Raw genomic sequence first — 17,047 nt, forward strand, 5'->3', positions numbered from 1 at the left:
GTGCTGCAGCAGGGCTGTCCCCAGGACCCTGTGCCTGCAGCCACTGCCTGTGCAGTCAGGGGCTTTTTCAGCCTCTGTCTTTGTGCAGCAGTGTCCCCTGCCTTCTCTCCCTGCCACCAAGAAGTGACCTTTTTAAAGCCTCTGAGGTGCTGCTGGCCATGGAGACCCAAAAGAGGTTTCTTGGACAGGTTTCCCAGCAGGAGGGCTGTGCACTGTCCTGGAGCCCCGAGGGCTGGTCCCTCGTGTCCAGCCGCTGTCCCGGGATTGCTCATCCCGGCAGGAAATCACCTGCTCTGTAGAGCGGGGAGGCAATGCCCCACAGCAAACCCTGCGGACCAGCTGGGAGAGCCTGCTCCTTCCTCAGGGCGAGGTGCCAGCCCAGCACCCCAAATCCAGGTGGGAAAACCCCTCTGCCGGTGGTTATTTAATCTCCGTGCAGCAGCCCAGGAGGAGGATTCACCTCCTGGGGGCACCGGGCGGCCCCTCCATCCCTTTCCCGCTGCCGATGGCTGCTCTCTCCCCCACGGCGGCTCCGCAGCTCTGAGCTCACATGCGAGGATGGGCTAAAGTAGCGGAAAGCTGTTGGATCCTACCACGGAGTTACTGACTTCTCAGCTACAGACTGCATAGCAATCAGCGAGGGGGAGAGGCAGCCAGCGAAAGGGAGGGAGCGCTGAGGGAGGCAGGGAGTCAGGGAGAGGGGGGATCTGGGGACTAGAGCAGGGGGGCAGCAAGGGGCAAGGGAAAACAATGCCAGAGAAGGAGGGAGCCGGGCAGGAGGGGGAGACCTAAACCCGTCGCTGAGCCACGAAGGCACATCAGCACTCCGTGGGATGGACGCTCCTGGGAGCAAAAAATTCTGAGAGGCAGAGGCAGAAGGAGAGCGCTGGCGTGGGCAGGGCAGAGTTGGGAGAGGAGCAGGTCGCAGCGGAGAAGTAGCTCTTCGGAGGGGAAAAAAATAAACCTAGGCTGGAGGCGAGCGAGGACTGCAGGGAGAATTCCCCGATTCCTGCGGTCCGGCTGAGGCGGCTCATGGTGAGATGGAGAGAGCGGCCGCTCCCCGCCGCCTCTGATGCTGCTGGGCACGGCTGGAGCAGGCGGCAGCCCTCGGCAGGACCCGGGTAAGAGGCGGCGCCGGGCGCGCTGCTCTCCTCGCCGGCAGGAGAGCGGGAAGGGCTTTTCTCCCTTAGCAAAATAATGCATTGTTTCATTCGCGTTCGCTCCGAGGAGCGGCTATAAATATAACTTGGGGAGAGATGCGTGGCTTCGTGCGAGCGTGCCAGTGAATAATAAAGTTGCCTTGTGTGCATGGCGTATGCACGCACAGCTCCCGCGGGCCGAGGGGCAGGGGTGGGCTCCTGCCTCTAAACCTCCCCAACTTCCCTCCCCGCCCCCTTGCCACCCTGACTTCGGCCCCTTTGCAGGTAACTTCTTCATTTTTGCGGTTTTCGTAGTGTCTCCTAGCCCCGGGCTGGGTCTTGCTCACCTTTTGCTTCTCCTGCTCTGTGGATTCTTCTCTGTGCTGGCCCCGGCCGGTTCACACAGAAAAAGGCAGCGGGAGGCCTGCTCTGCAGGCTCGCAGGTGCAAATGGGGCTGAAGTGGATGTGTTGGCTCTTCTGCTGCCTGTGGAGCTTTTGGGGCTCCAGATCTGCCCTCCTCTCCCTTGCCTTCCACCTCTCCTAGCCCCAGCATGGCTGATCCTGCCAGTGGTGCTCCAACACCCCCCAAGACAGGCACGGTGCAAAGGGTCTTCTGGATAGAGGCTTTGGGTGAAGGAGATCAGGAGGAAGCCACGGGGAAGCTGCCAGAGAAACTCTGCCTTTGCTCCCTGTGGACGAGGTCAGCTTCCCCAGCGGGCAGGGATGGGCAGGCAGGTTTGCATGGTGCTGGCAGATCACCTCCGACATCCCTGGCCCTTCAGCCCCCTCCCCCCTGGGCAAACAGCCTGGAGCCATCCAAATCCTTCTGGCAAGAGCCTGGAGTTCCCTATCCCTGCTGCCCAGCCCTGACTCCATTGATGGCAAAGCAAAGAGCAGCTCTGGGGCCTCTCCCTTCTCCCCTTCTCCCCTTGGGGGTGTGCTGGGAAGGGCAGAGGGTGACAGTGTGCACAGGAACAGAGGGGACGTGGCTCCAGGGCTGCCTTCAGCCCCTGCTCCGTGCCCTCCCTGGCTTCTCGGGAGGAGCCATCCCCAAGGGATGGGAGGTGTGGATGAGCCCAGGGCTTGGGGTCACCCGGAGCCTGGGAGCCATCAGGCAGGTGCATGGGGAATACATCTTGGCAGAGACAAGGGAATGTGTCCCTTCTCCATTCACCACCAGAAGTGACACCCACAGAGACACCCCGGCAGTGTGTGGCCACTCCTGTTTGCAGACACTGGAAATAATAATTGATACAGGGCAAATACCTGCCTTAGGGGAAGCATGAATCTGCTGGGGACAGGGAGTGGTGGGGAAGAGGACAAATGGTGAGGATGGCCACAGAGGGGATAAACTGGAGAGGGCTGATCTGGAGGCAAGCAGATTCCCTCTCCTCCACCTTTTTTTCCTTCCATCTCTCCCTGTTCAGGTGCTAAGATCAAGTGCCCCGACGCGTGGTGCTGGCAGGAGGGCAGGCAGTGGTCCTTGTCCCTTCCAGCCCCCCGCCATGGTTTGCAATGAAAACCAGAAAGCCGGGAGGTGGCCAGGGAGGGATGGAGTTGCCTGGCAGGACCAGTCCCCACCAGCCCCTCCAGCCTCTTGGCCACCCCAGGCCCAGCCATCGGCCACGCCCGGGAAGCAGCTGCGTCCCTGGGCTGGTGACAGTGACAGGAGGTGCCAGCAAGGGGGAGGAGGGCACGGCGGTGGGCACCTGTGCCCGCGGCGTGGTGCCATCAGTGGAGCAGTGAGTGCCCTGTGCCTCAGCCAGCCCCATCCCCCTGTCCCTGCAGTGGGCCCGCCATCCATCGATGGATGCTGGCGTCTCAGCGATCGATCCCCGCTCACCCGCGCGGCTCCCGGCCTCCGCTGCCGCTCGCTTTTCCGTGAATGGCACGGGCTGCGCGGGGCGTCTGCGGAACCCAGTCAGGCCAAGCCCCTGCTCCTTGACATCGCTGCTGCTGTGCCCCTCAGCAGGGCCGAGAGGCCTCACAGGAACCCCCAGAGGCGCCGGCAGCTGTTTTCCTCGCCAGACAAGGTGGTTTTGGTGGTGATGGTTGGGATTGGAGCCCCTTCTTGGGGCTTGGGACAGGCAAGGGCTGCTTTTGAGCTGGTTCTCGCCCTCAGACCTCTGAGGCTCAGCAGTGAAGGTGGTGCCTGGCACAGGCTGCTGAGGGATGGGAGTTGGCTGCCACATGACCCTGTTCCCGTGGCCTCAGAGATCCAGGCACCTCCATGCCTGTCCTCCCGGGAGCCTGGCAGCAGGCAGCTTGCTTCAGGGACAGTTCTGGCATTCACCCATGGTTTACCTGGGGAGGAGATGCCCACCACCTCCTGGCACCGGCCATGCTGGCACAGCAGCACCACTGCTGCCCTCACTGGGGACCAGAGCCTGGAGAACAAGGTGCTCTCCAGCCCGGCACCTCCCCACGCCGCCAGCCAGGGGCTCCTGCCGCCGCTCTGCCCACGCCCTGCCACCGTGGCAGTGGGTCTGCCCCTCACAATCTGGACGGCTGTTTTATTTCTATGGCAACATTTCTCCCGAAACACTTCAGAGGGAGCCTGGTGCTGTTTGATAATGAGGGAAGCAGCGTCCCCCATTCTGTCCCCTGCAAAAGGCTCGGAGAAACGACCCTGACACATCTCCCCACCTCCTTCCCTCCCTGGCAAGCGGTACCAGCGTTGGTACAAAGAGCTGCTGGCCTTGTCCCAGCTGCCTCTCTGCTGCCTGCTCTCCTTTCCCCTGCCTTCAGCCGGGCTCTCCCCGCTCCCTTCCTGCTGGCGGCGAGCACAAGCACCCGCGCAGACTGCCCAGCTGAAAGGAGCCAGAGCAGGTGGATGTGGAAAGTGCCTCTGCCCCAGAGGAGGGCAAAGCCCGGGAGAGCTGCACGGATCGGCCCCGCCGCTGAGCGCGGGGCTGAAGGGCACCGGGCACCCCGAGCCGGGCACACGGGCGCTTCACCCTCTGAAAAGCTCGATGGCACCGTGAAGAGGCGGTGCCTGCCGCGGGACCTGGCACAGCGGCCTCAGAACTCCTCTCCTCTCCTGTTCGCGCTGCTCCCAGCACCAAGAGAGCCTCGTGTCTGGGCGGAGGGGAGCAGGCAGGAGCCGCGGGCAGCGCCACAGGCGACAGGCAGGTGAGCAGGCAGGATCCCGCGGAGAGCAGGGGGGGATATGGCACTCCTGGCGCTGTGCAGGACCCGCCGTGCCCAGCCCGACTGCCGCGATGGCAGCCCCTCCCTGCCCGAGAGCCGGGGCAAGGGCAAGGAGCGGGCAGTGCTCCTCCGTGCTGAGTGAGCCGGGCACCACTTGGGCTTCACTCCTTCCAGAGGTGCTTGTTAAACCGCGGGTCAAGCCGCAGCAATACAAGTCTGCAAACCTGTGGGGAAATACTTGATCCCCTCTCTGCGGGAATGCGGCTTTCAGCTCACCTGGGATGCTCCCTCTGCTCTGTTTCTGGCGCCCCAGCATGGTGAAAGGGGAGCAGCTGGGGCCCTTTCAGGAGGCTCGCGGCTCTGCTCAGCTCCCTGTTAGCCCAGCGACAGGGGGGGTGAAGGAAGGTTTTTTTTCCCCTGTCGCTGATGGGGTAGTGCTTAGCAGCCAGGCCAGGCTGGGAACTCGGCTGGGTGCAGAGAAGTGGCTGCAGCCTCTCGATCAGGGGCTCGGTACAGAGCAGGCTTTGCCCTGGTTATTGCTCCCCTTGCTGCTGTCGCTGCTGTTACCATCATTCATAAACTATTTGCAGGCACCTGTCTTGCTGTGTGCTTGGCAGAGTCACTGGCAGTCCATCCCTGCCCTGTCAAGACCACAACTGCAGCAGGCAGGCAGATGATGCAAGCCACTCTTAGCCCCCTTTTCCTGCACTCTGGTAATTATCCTTGTCCCCTGAGTAGCCAAAAGCCATCAAGACATCCCACATGACCAGGCACTTTGTGCTTTAGAGATGGTGAAGGGATGCTGCTGGGAATGGCCTTACATCAGGGCTCCACGGGGCAGGATGCCCAGTGAAGGGAGTTCCAGGGATGTGGAGATTAGTGAAGACACCCTTTGCACTCTGCAGTTGTGCTAGGGAGCTGGAGGAGGTGACCTCGGTGCACTGTATCTGCTTGGGATGTGAGGACCTCAGGGACAGCCCAGAGCCTTCAGTTTCTCAGCTCTTGCAGGTTTTGCACCAGCCTTTTTGGGGTCTAGTCCACGGTTTTGGCGGCAGGGTGCTGGGGGTATGCCAGCCCCTGTGTTTCCTCGGGAGCAGGTGGGATGCAGTCTGCACCCTGGCTGCTACAAAAGCTCAGTTCCTTTTTGGCCAAGAACACCACCCCAGGAAGGCCAGGGACCTTCTGATCATTTAATTTTTCCCGTGATGCCAGCTATAGAGAATAACACCCACCTTCCTCACTCAGCAAGAAAAAGCAGGGGCTTCTCCCCAGCTGCCACTCCCGCAGCACCCTCTCCTCACAACCCTGCCCAGTCCATCCCCAGCCCCATTTTGGCCAGAGAGGAGTGGGTGAATGCCGGTGCCAGCCCCACCGCGGGGTATCCCGCAGCCAGTCTGAGATCCTGCGGAGTAGGCAGCTCCTCTCGCAGCGCCATTGTCTGGACGGTGCAGCCGCAGCAGGGATCGCTGGGGCGGTGTGGGAGCGGGCGGGAGGTGATGCTGTCACCTTTCTGTGCCTCTCCCTGACTTTGTCATCCCGGGCACCTTTGTGTGGTTCCCATTTTTATCTGTTTTTTCTCCCTCTCACTCTTTCTCTCCTTCTCTCTTCGCTTTTTTCTCTCCCCCTCCCATCAGCATGTGGGCTGATCACTGCTCAAACTTTTAATTCAGATGGTAATTGGAATAATAATACGGGCAGAATCCTTCTGGCTCCGTTGCTGCAGCTGGCTTCAGGGAGCTATGAATAGCTCTGAGTCACACACTGAGATGGTTTAACTTCAAATCATTTTGTTTTGTTTTCATATTACCCATCCTCAGGCTCCAGAGCTTCACAGGGGGAAAAAATATCCCCCCTTCTCACTCCACTCCAAAATATAAACCGGGCAGAGGCACATGAATAAAATCCTCTTTTGGAGAGGGAAACTGGTCAGCGGATCACGCCTTGAGGGGCAGATGGGGACTGTTGGCACCTGATCTATTTATAATTATTGAACGAAAAGGCAGAAGTGTGTATATAAAAATGGTATCGAGTTGATTACAGCTTCCTCCCCTCACCTTCCATATGTCAGTTGCCTTTTTAATATGGTAAAACTCTCCTGCACGGTGGCTGTGCCTCGGCGTGTGCCCGTACATTGCCTGGCAGCCTGCCCTGCCGGCACGGAGCAGCAAGAGCTCGGCCGCTGCCTCCTGTGCAGGACAGACCCCGCGGCACAGAGCTGCCTGCACGAACCCTGGGAATATCCGTGAGGAACAGGAGGAGAGATGGAGTTACAAAGAGGATGGAGAGGACACACTGAGCGCTGCGGGTCTGCAAGGCTCTGCAAAAAGGCAGAGAGGTCCCTGCTCAGCTTTTCCTCAGTGTTTCCGCCCTGACTCCCCGAGAGGCGAGAAGTTCGTCTGCCGTGCTGTCACCGTGCCCGAGCTGGCAGGCTGCTGGATGCTGATCCCAGGCAGCCGGTAACGGGGACAAAGGCACAAAGCAGAGCCACCAGCGGCTGCGGCATTGACCACAGACAGGAGAGAAGCATTTGCCAGACAACTCCAGATAAAGCAAAGACTAAGAGTGTAAAAATACCCTGGGATTTTTCCATCGTTGTCGCTCACAGTGTATGTCCCAGAGCACCAGATACGGTTGTTATAAAAAGAGAAGTGGGGGAGTGCTGTAGCGTGGACTTTTCTGTTCTGTTTCATGAGACTCTTCCATTGCAAATTTAAGGAAGGATTGACAATATATGATCTACTCTGGCAGGGGCTGGAGAAAGACTGGGACGTGCGAGGCGCTGCACCGTGTACAGAGGATGGAGCAAGGGAGGCACTGCCCTGGCACCAACACCTTGACCTTATTATCCTGCAGATCCCTTGGAAAGGGACAGCAGCAGCGCAGCCCCACGTGCCTCTCAGGGCCAGAGCAGAACTGGGGTGGCAGCGTGGGCTGGTGTGATGGCTTGTGCTGCTGGAGCACGGTGTCACACGGGAAGGAGGAGATGACTGCAGCACCGCGGTGGTGTCCCTGGCATTGCTCAGTCTAAGCCACGGGAGGGAGAAAGTGCCTGGGAAAGAGGGGAGGGTAGCACAGGATTGGGGCTGGAAGCAGCTGCTGGGCCCTGGAGACCCATCTGGCTGGCTGCTTCAATGCTGCAAGGCAGGGGCTGTGACACCAGTGCTGGCTGCAGCAGCTTTCAAAAATGCTGGGGGGCTTCTGCAGGCCATAAACTCATGGGTGTTCCTGTACACCCAGGACAGGGAGCACAGGGATGGGGAGGCATCTGTCCAGGCTGCAGCCTCCTGCCTAGTGTCTCTCCTTGCTGCACCCACCAGCTTGGTTTCAGAGCACTCCACAGGATTGCCACTGACTCTGCAGCTTCCTGCTTCACATGTGGGTCTCAGGAGGAAGAGCAAGCTCCAAGAAATGCCCTCAGGCATGCTCTGGATTTGTGTCTCTGTCCTCAGCCAGGCTTTCCTCCCCCTTGTCCATGTGACAGGCTGTTCAGGATATGAATATAATCCCCTTCTGCTGGAGACACCTCTGAGCCTTCCCCTTTCATTCCCTTTTTGTTTCAGGTTTCCAAGTTGCAATGGGACCTTTTTGCGGCCATTTGAACCATGTTTGCATAGGGTTTGGGCTCCTGGTAAGCCCCCAGGCCTTGCCAAGCTGGTGGCATCGATTTTGGCAGCAGGGGATGTCAGTGGTGGCCCTGGCTGCTGAGGAGGGACAGTGACCCAAAGTGGCAGCAGTCCCCAGCCCAGGCGTTTCTTGCCTGCCTGTCTGTCCTTCCCATGGCGGCACCACGCGCTGTGGGGGTGTGTTGGGGTGGAAGTGGGAATCGTGTTTATTTTTGTTCGTCTCCTGGCTCGTGCCGCTCTGAGTTTGTGGCACTTGGTATTACTAACACTTCCCTGTGCCAGCTGGCAGCAGGGATGAATCAGATTGGCAGCACCACAGCGTGGACCCTCCACTGGCCGCTCAGCTTAGAGCCATGCCTAAGCTGCTGGCCAAAGTGCTGGTGACATCTCCTGCCCCTGTCCAGGGTGAGCCCCAGCCAGGTGCCAGTGGCTTGACCTTGCTGGTGGAGATGTCTCAGCACGCTGTGGGACAGGGCTGTCCCCTCTGAGCCATGCTGCCTGCCTGGGCTGGATCGTCCCTGTCCCTCCTTTATCATGAGCTGCTCTCTGCTCACCGGCAGCATCCCCCAGCTGGGGTCAGCTCTACACCTGCAGGACAGCTTATCCTCACGCTGCCAAAACCACCTTTTGCAGCTGTTGTGGTTTAACCCCAGCAGGCAGCTTAAGTATCAGTCAGCCCCTCTCTCCCTCTCAGTGCCCCCAGCCACAGTGGGCAGGGGAATCGAAAAGAAAAGGTCAACTTTGTGGCTTGAAATAACAACAATTTAATCATAGAAACAAAATATAACAATAATACATATGTTAATGATATTGTTGTTATTATTATTATTAATAATAATAGAAATAGTAATAATAATAATATAAATAGTAATCTAATAAACACAGAGAGAGAGAACAACAGGACCCAAGAGAAACAAGTGGTGCACAACCCCATTACTCACCACCCAATGACTGATGCCCAGCGTGTCCCCAGGCATTCATCAGCCCCTTCCAGTTAAATCCCCCAGTTATATTCTGGGCAGGATGTTCTGTGGCATAGACTATCCCTTTGGCTAGTTTGGACCAGCTGTTCTGGCCATCCTCCCTCCTGGATTCCTGTGCAGCTCCTCAGTGGCAGACCATGGGCAGCAGGAAAGTCCTTGTCTTGGAGTAAGCCACTAAACAACAACTCCAACAAGTCTGTGTTATCAGCCAGCACTGTGCTGGCTACTACGAAGAAAATTAACGCAGTCCTAGACAGAATCAGGACAGCAGTTGATTGCTTCCTCCCCCTCCCCTGCTTCTGACAACTCAGCACACATGGAGCTCGATGACATCACAGACCTTGGAATGTTGGTGGTTCCAGTTGTCCCCAGAGCCAAGATGCAGAGGTATGTGTCTCTCCTGAACATTCCGGTGTTCTAAACAGAGGGATTTGGGTGGCCACAACAAGCATTGCTGAGGCTGCAGAAGGCAGCACGCTGCTTGGCAGTGTCAACAGCCTGTATGGCCTGCACTCCAGGAACACAATTTGGATGCTCCTGCTTACTGCAGCTGAGAGCATCCTGAAAAATGTCACGGCCAGTTCGCATCTTTGGGCTAATGATGATGGTCTACCCAGAATCTCAAGGCTTGCTAGGTGATGCCAACGATGGTGGTGATGATAACAGTGAAGAATCAGGGAATTCCCGCCCTTCTGACCCTCTTCCACCCTCGTGCAAGAGCAGTAACAGCACAGATGAAAATAAGACAGAGAATCTGGAAGAACCCAAATCTCCCCCAACTCCTGAAGACTCTTACATGGTGAAAGAGAAACAGGTGGGGTTGCCCAAGCATGAGCTTGAGAAGGAAGATCGGGAGTTTCAGGAACCATTTTACAAAGACATGAGAACGTCCGACAGCTTGGCTGGAGATGAGAAGCCCAGCCCGACCTACCACCTTCCTGGGCACCTGACGTTGCCTGCCCCCCAAAAGGCCGGTACTGCAGCAAGTGGCTTCCATGACCCTGTCCAGCACAGCTCAGGCCAGCACTTGGGGACAGAGGCCGCTGGCACGCAGGCCCATGCCAGTGCCCATTACGTGGGGCTGCCAGAGAGCACCACGGGAGCGGAGCCCCACGTGCTGCGCGGGGAGGGCGGCGAGGACAGCAAGGACAGAGAGCCCCGGCCCCTGCGGCCGACCTACGACTCCCTGTGGCAGGAGAACAACATCCTCAGGTCAGAGTACGGAATGCTCAGGAATGTGAACGTCGTGCTCGAGGCGGAGAATTTTACACTCAGGCAGGCGTTCAAACAGCTCAAGAAGGACAGGGCTGTGGTCATGGGGCAGGACGTCGTGCTCAGGGAGGAGTACAACATGCTCAGGGAACAGTATGACAGGCTCCAGGGAGAGAATGCTGCACTCAGGAAGGACAACGCCATGGCCGGGAGAATGTTTAACAACTTCCAGAACAACTTGAAGAGACAGGCGTGCGTGGTGGCCAGCCTGAAGGATCAGCTGAAGATCAGCCAGGCTGAACGAGAGAGGGAAGCCCAGGAGCTCCAGTCCTTAGTCCGGCAGACTGAGTGTTATCTTCAGCTGACGACCCAGCGTGCTCTGAATGCTGAAACAAACGTGGAGAGGCTGAAGCAGCAGATCTTTATGCTCCAAGGACAGCTGGAGAGGTGCAAGCTGGAGAATGAAAAGCTGAGAACAGACTGGCCTGGAAGCACTGAAGCACAACTTGGACTTCACCAGGCAAAACTCCCACAAGCTCCTAATGGGCAATGATGCCTCCCTCAGGCAGTTCCTGCCTCAGAAATTCTGCCCATTGTTACTGAGGTCCTTGAATCCACCAGAAAAATTCCCAAATTTTAAGCAGAGAAAGATCTATGAGTGCAGTTCTGTGTGAGTTCCATGGATCCGTGCACGGTCCGAGGCCATCGTTCTCTCGCTTGTAACCATTTACTGCAAATAAAAGCATTTACTTTCCCACTCTCAAATGTGTGTGCTCGGACTGGTAGCCCTCGTCCTTTGTGGGAATACTTTCCTTGTGATTAAGTACCAGTGCAGGTAGTGGTGTGGTTTTAGCTGCTGATACTCTGTTTGGGCACTCTGGCTGCCCAGGCTCTGAGCTGCATGGTCCAGCCATGGTGGACTCTGCCACAGCTCCGGCTGACATGAGCTTCCACGTGGAAGCCAGGAGGAAACACAGCACCACAGGATGCAGTGCTCTTACACAGTGTGCTCATCCCATCCCATAGCTGTACCAGCCTCAACTGGAGATAAACCAAGCCCTTGTATTTCATCTGCTTCCTTTGCCCCTTCTTGGGAAGGGGGGAAAGGTGAGGAGCAGACCTCCAGGTGTTGCTGCACACGTTTTCACAAAGCGCCTTAGGTCCTCCTTCCTTTCCTTTGGAGCTGGCTGCTGCCTGGGCCAGAAATCCAAAATCGCTAGAGATGGTTCATCTGTTTTTGCAGCTGCAGAAAGAGAGTCATTGGTTGTAGAAACTTTCAGGATATTGTGAGTCACTCATATGTGTGAGCTGTGGCAGGGCCTTCCCTGTGTTATCGGGGTCAGCTCTGGCTAAGGATGAGCTTGGCACATCCAGGCTGGCTGAGAATGATGCCAGTTGAAGAAGATGCCTTTCCTCTCCTGGCTGGGGTGGCACAGAGGGTTGTACCTAAACTGGTACAACCTAAACATTGCCGCCCCCAAAGTGATGTGGGACCCTGCAGTCTGAACTCACCATGAGATCGCTCTAATCAGCCTTATCCCAGCAGGACCATCTGTGGGTATGAACTGACCTCTCCATCACATCAACATTTCTGATTAACTTGGGTTACCAGCCCCAGGGTCTGCTAAAATTCCTGGCCAAACTGACTTCATGATGTTGTAGGGCAGTGAGCTGGTGGGAGCTGGCAGTGTTCAGTGTCAAAGTGCTTTTTCCTGATGGGGATTTTTGGGCAGCTGTTCCCTTTTGTCTCTATATGGTGAGTTGCGGATTACAAGGTTGTTTTCTCCTCCTGGTCCCATAATACTCTTGGTCTGAACAACCTTGTTTGTGTTGCTGCAGAGCTTTAACTGCCTCAGTAACTGAGTAATCTTCATCCCATCAGAGGTGATGTCTGGAGCTCCCTTCTTGCAGCTTTCCAGTCTCTGATCCTAACTGGGGAAAGCAGTGGCATCCTGGGGGGCATCCCTGGCCATGTGCAGCCCCATTCTGGGGCACTGCTGATGGGACAAGGATGGCTCTCACCAGCTTTTCTATCCTAGGCAACATCATTTGTTATTCCTCTCTCCTGTCCGTGCACAACCACTTGCAAACAGCTCTAAGCCCTACATTTGATCCCAAAGTCCTTGTATCTTTTCCTGTATCTGGCAACCAGTGGCTGTTTATTGGTGAGGAGGGAATAGACTAGCTGGCTCTGTCTGCATCCACACTCAGCACTGGCTGCTGTAATCCAAAGGCTACAGAGCAGGATTAGCATGGGTGTACAAAGCCCTTCCTAATCTGTGAGTCATTACCCCCGCAGTGCATTTCACTTCCCAGCAGCTCTGGGCAGGTGGAATAGGTTGGCTCTTGGGTCTTTGGCTTCCCCATCCTTCTGTTCTGGGAGGACTGGGTTGGGACATCTGCTGAACATCCTCCCAGGACTCTGCTGCTGAGCTGCTCCTTGGATGCTGTACACAGGGCATGTCTCAAGGTTTGTTTCCTCTAACTGCCTTCTCTTTGGTTGCTCCTGAGCCCCTCCTTTCCATCAGTTCTTTTGGGTTCTACCCTTTGCTTTCCTTCTTTTATATGAAACAGGGTGTTCTGCACACCCTGGAAAAAATCCCCTCAGGGTTAGGCTGGGCTGCCGGGGATCCCTGCGGGCTGCTGTGCATTCCTGTGCTTTGTTAGTCCTTGTGTGAGAGGTATTTATCCTGGCTGAGCTCTCGCCCTGGTGTAAGCTCTGATATTAATAAAATGGCTCAGGGCAAGGGCCCTGTGAGCTGCTCAGCTGCCGTGCCCTTGGTCTGGGGAGCGGTGACCGGCCGGCCCTGCTCCTCTGCTGGGAGCGCGGGGTCTGCGGGCCGTGCACCCAGTCTGCACCCATCAGCTCCTCAGCTGCCCGGCCAGGCTGCAGCAGGTGCCCCAAGGAGACCTCCCAATGCATCCCGAGCAAAAGGCTGGGAGCGCTGTGCTCGCCACTCTGGACTGCCATGGGTGCTGCCGGGGGATCTCACCGCCGTGTGCTTTTGTCCTTCTCTGCCAGGCGTGTGCCCAGGAGCAATCGCAATGGCAGCGCTGGTCCCAGCTCGCCAGAGGTGAAACCTGGAGCTGCCCAGTCCCACGTGAGTGCTGCTGCATGAGCTCGCACGCCCTGCCAGCTCCCACGGCCCCCTGACACCCGATGACCGAGCAAGCCATGGGCAGCGTCCGAGTCAATCGGTGAGTAACCGTCCTCTCGAGATGCTGCTGCCCTCAGTGACCTGCTCCTCCTCATCTGGCCCCTCAGACCATAACTTCAGACTGCTTTTTTATATATTCTCAAATTACCTGTCAATGGCTTTCCTGTTCCAAGGAATGACTCTTCTCTCCTTCTCCAATCCAAAACATGCCATATGTAGGGGTAGTGTTTGGAGGAATACTATGGAGGAGAAGCAAAGCACTGCATGGTGCTGGACCAGAAATTACAGATTCCAACAGCACTGGAGAAGCCACATGTTCCTGGGAATCACATGTTCAGCCACCAGTGCTGTCCTTGCCATGAGATGGAGGCCCATTCTGGGGGACTCCAGCTGACATGTCAGCACCACAGTGGGGAGAGAGACTCGCAGGGTCCTGTGAGGCTGCAGCTTGTCTGGCGTGAGGACAGAGAGTCTTTGTGCTTCAGTGCACTCTCTTGGTTTCCCCGGTGGTCAGAGCACTGTCCACCATTACATCTAAGGAGTATCTGCAAGTGTCACGGGATCACATGAGGGGCAGTGTCAGAGCTGACTGCAAGGGAGGGGAGCCAGAGGGGGAAAGGTTTCCCAGAAAGTGTGTCTGTAGCTTCTGCCAAGGAAACCGCCAGTGCTTTGGCTTGGTTTCCAAATTACACCTTTGGTTTCGGATAAGGGATGCTGGAAGACACACATGTTGCTGTGGCAACAGAATTGTCCTGAGGCAGGAAGTGTATAAACATTGTCACCACACACCATGAAATCAGTGAGCAGAGAAGAGGAGAAAATAGAAACTCGCAGCCTTATATTATATGAGGATCAAAATGTGGTCAGGCTGTAGGTGCTTGTTTCCAGGCTTCCTGGCTGTCCCAGCTACTGTCAGGTTTCAAAGCCTTGTATCCCTCCTCACCATAAATGCTGGAAGATACCACAGAGCTACAAGCTGCTGCTGCTGTGCTGGCCTGTCAGGACTTTGCTAGATGCAACCTCCAGGCAGCAACACTCAGCAAACATTGCAGTGGATGTCCACCAGTGTGGTCAGGTTGGCACCACGGTGCAATAATCACTGAAACGTGCTGTTGTGAGTTCCAGCAGGGTGGTCCTGTAGCCCTGTGAGCCACCCACGTCTCCTGCCCTTGCTGTCTCAGTGGTTGCTGTTACCCTTCATGGATTCCTGATGGAAGTGCCTGTTTCTTCTGCTCCCAGGTACAGCATCGTCTCCACCGAAGAGGATGGACACAAGGTCTCTACGCTGGGCAGCATGAACGGGCACAGCCGGAACGGGAAGGGCCACGCTCCCCGGCGGAAGCACCGCAACCGTTTCGTGAAGAAGAACGGCCAGTGCAACGTTTACTTTGCCAACCTGAGCAACAAATCTCAGCGCTACATGGCCGACATCTTCACCACCTGTGTGGACACGCGCTGGCGGTACATGCTGATGATCTTCTCCGCCGCCTTCCTGGTCTCCTGGCTCTTCTTCGGCTTCCTCTTCTGGTGCATTGCTTTCTTCCATGGTGACCTCAATGCGCCGGCGGTGGCAGGTAGCCCCTCTCTCCTCAAGCCCTGCATCATGCACGTGAACAGCTTCCTGGGGGCTTTTCTTTTCTCAGTGGAGACACAGACAACCATCGGGTACGGCTTCCGCTGCGTGACCGAGGAGTGCCCGCTGGCCATCATGGCAGTTGTGGTGCAGTCCATCGTGGGCTGCGTGATTGACTCCTTCATGATTGGCACCATCATGGCCAAGATGGCAAGGCCCAAGAAGCGGGCCCAGACCCTTCTCTTCAGCCATCATGCCGTGATCTCCGTGCGGGACGGCAAACTGTGTCTCATGTGGAGGGTGGGCAACCTGAGGAGGAGCCACATTGTGGAGGCCCATGTCCGAGCCCAGCTCATCAAGCCCTACATGACGGAGGAAGGGGAATACCTGCCCCTGGACCAGCGGGACCTAAATGTGGGCTACGATGTGGGTCTTGATCGTATATTTTTGGTCTCACCCATTATTATCGTTCATGAGATTGATGAGGAGAGCCCCCTCTATGGGATTGGCAAGGAAGAGCTGGAGACGGAGAATTTTGAGATTGTGGTTATTCTGGAGGGGATGGTGGAAGCCACAGCCATGACCACACAGGCACGAAGCTCTTACCTCGCTAGCGAAATCCTTTGGGGTCATCGCTTTGAACCAGTCGTGTTTGAGGAGAAGAACCACTACAAAGTGGATTACTCGCGCTTTCACAAGACGTACGAGGTAGCTGGCACACCTTGCTGCTCAGCCCGGGAGCTGCAAGAAAGCAAGATGACCATCTTACCTTCTCCTCCACCTCCCAGTGCCTTCTGCTACGAGAATGAGCTGGCACTTGTCAGTCAAGATGAAGATGAAGATGATGATGAAGTGGGTGTGGTGTTAGGGGGCAACACCAAGGAGGAGGGAGGTATCATCCAGATGATGGATTTTGGAAGCCACCTGGACCTGGAGCGGCTCCAGGCAACTCTGCCTCTAGATACAATCTCATACCGCAGGGAGTCAGCCATCTAACTCCTCCAGCCTCCCCGTTCCTCACCCATTGCCTACAGTCTCCTCCGTTCCGTACCCATACACTGGATAAGTTCCTTCACCACCAAATAATGCCTCCCATGATTGCCTCTCAGCCCCAAACACACCAAGGCCTGGAGCTGCTCGGATATACTCCCTTTCTCACCAGGTCCTAATGCCTGGGAGAGGAGTGAGGATACACTGCTCTTTCTGGGTACGCAGCTTGGGCTAGAACCCCTTCCCTGCCCAGAGACAGGAGGGCAGCAGGCCTGGTTTCTTGTCTCTGGAGAGGTGACAGGAGTCCCTGCCTTCAGTGGACAGATTGGGACCCACAGCAAGTGTTTCTGCTGCTGAGGCGGGAGCAGACTTTCTGTCCCCTCTCACTATGGGTAGGCCCCATGGCTGTCAAGGGTCATCGCCGTCGCTGGGAGAGGAGCAACACCTAAGCACTGACCAGATGAGGATAGAAGGGAGAGTTTGGGACTCTTGGAGGGAGTGGGGAAGGATCTCAAGGAAGGAGTTTACTTGCACGTTTGTTGCTTGTTGCACATGATTCTGTATATAAAAGAGAAGGAGAACTGAAATCGATATTCTCCCACGGCAAATGCCAAGCTAGGAGACAAGGACATTCTACATAGGCTGCTCTGCACTCTCCTTGGCTTTTGGTGTCTGTCACCTCCAGAAGCAGCTCGGCTCCATGGACTTGGATCCAGTTCTCCCAATCCTCTTGAAGAACATGTCCTGCTCCTCTCCTGAGATACCGGCGGAGGAGGCAGAGCCCTGTGCTTACCACACTCAGACTGCTCCCTGGCGCAGCACAGCCGGGATGGCACACAGGTGACCTGACTGGACAGCAGACCCTCCACTTGCTCCTTTTGCCTCCTCCATTCTTCTCCCTGATGCCATCAGCTGTAAAACAGAATTTGTAACTATTTATTTTTAATAAAGTCTAATATCCCAAGGGGAGGTTTGGAAGCAAAGGACAGACTCCAAGGCTGCAGCCTGGTATAGAGACTGATGAGGGTTATTAGGGCTGGTGTTTGCTATTTGTATGGCATTGGACCCTGGAAGCTCCACCACGAGGGCTCTCTTGTTCTGGACCTCTCTGGTAAAGGCCTATAACAAGAGACTCAGAGAATTTGCTCAGGGAGAAGGTCTTACAAATGTGTGTATAGGGAATAGTCTGCATTAAAATCACCAGTAGAATTGGCCAAG

At 56.3% G+C, this 17,047-nt stretch overlaps 2 protein-coding genes across 3 annotated transcripts; both read left to right on the top strand.

Moving 5' to 3' along the window:
* The first annotated feature begins 703 nt into the window (after positions 1-703).
* On the top strand, positions 704-17,041 carry KCNJ4 (potassium inwardly rectifying channel subfamily J member 4). 2 transcript variants are annotated; one of them, XM_064420243.1, is made up of 3 exons: positions 704-1,121; positions 13,131-13,306; positions 14,506-17,041. In XM_064420243.1, the coding sequence occupies exons 2-3, from the start codon at positions 13,269-13,271 to the stop codon at positions 15,833-15,835; spliced, it is 1,368 nt and encodes a 455-aa protein (XP_064276313.1). In that variant the 5' UTR covers positions 704-1,121; positions 13,131-13,268; the 3' UTR covers positions 15,836-17,041. The 2 variants fall into 2 exon arrangements, with proteins under 2 accessions (XP_064276313.1, XP_064276314.1); XM_064420244.1 differs by lacking the exon at positions 704-1,121 and adding an exon at positions 3,500-4,272.
* LOC135300610 (uncharacterized) lies at positions 9,233-10,873 on the top strand. The gene is given in 2 exon segments (XM_064420245.1): positions 9,233-10,582; positions 10,584-10,873. Coding segments are annotated over 2 exon segments (1,317 nt in total). The 5' UTR covers positions 9,233-9,464; the 3' UTR covers positions 10,783-10,873.
* Positions 17,042-17,047: the final 6 nt, after the last annotated feature.

The sequence above is a fragment of the Passer domesticus genome, chromosome 5 (genome assembly GCF_036417665.1).
Source record: "Passer domesticus isolate bPasDom1 chromosome 5, bPasDom1.hap1, whole genome shotgun sequence".
Taxonomy (NCBI): Eukaryota; Metazoa; Chordata; class Aves; order Passeriformes; family Passeridae; genus Passer; species Passer domesticus.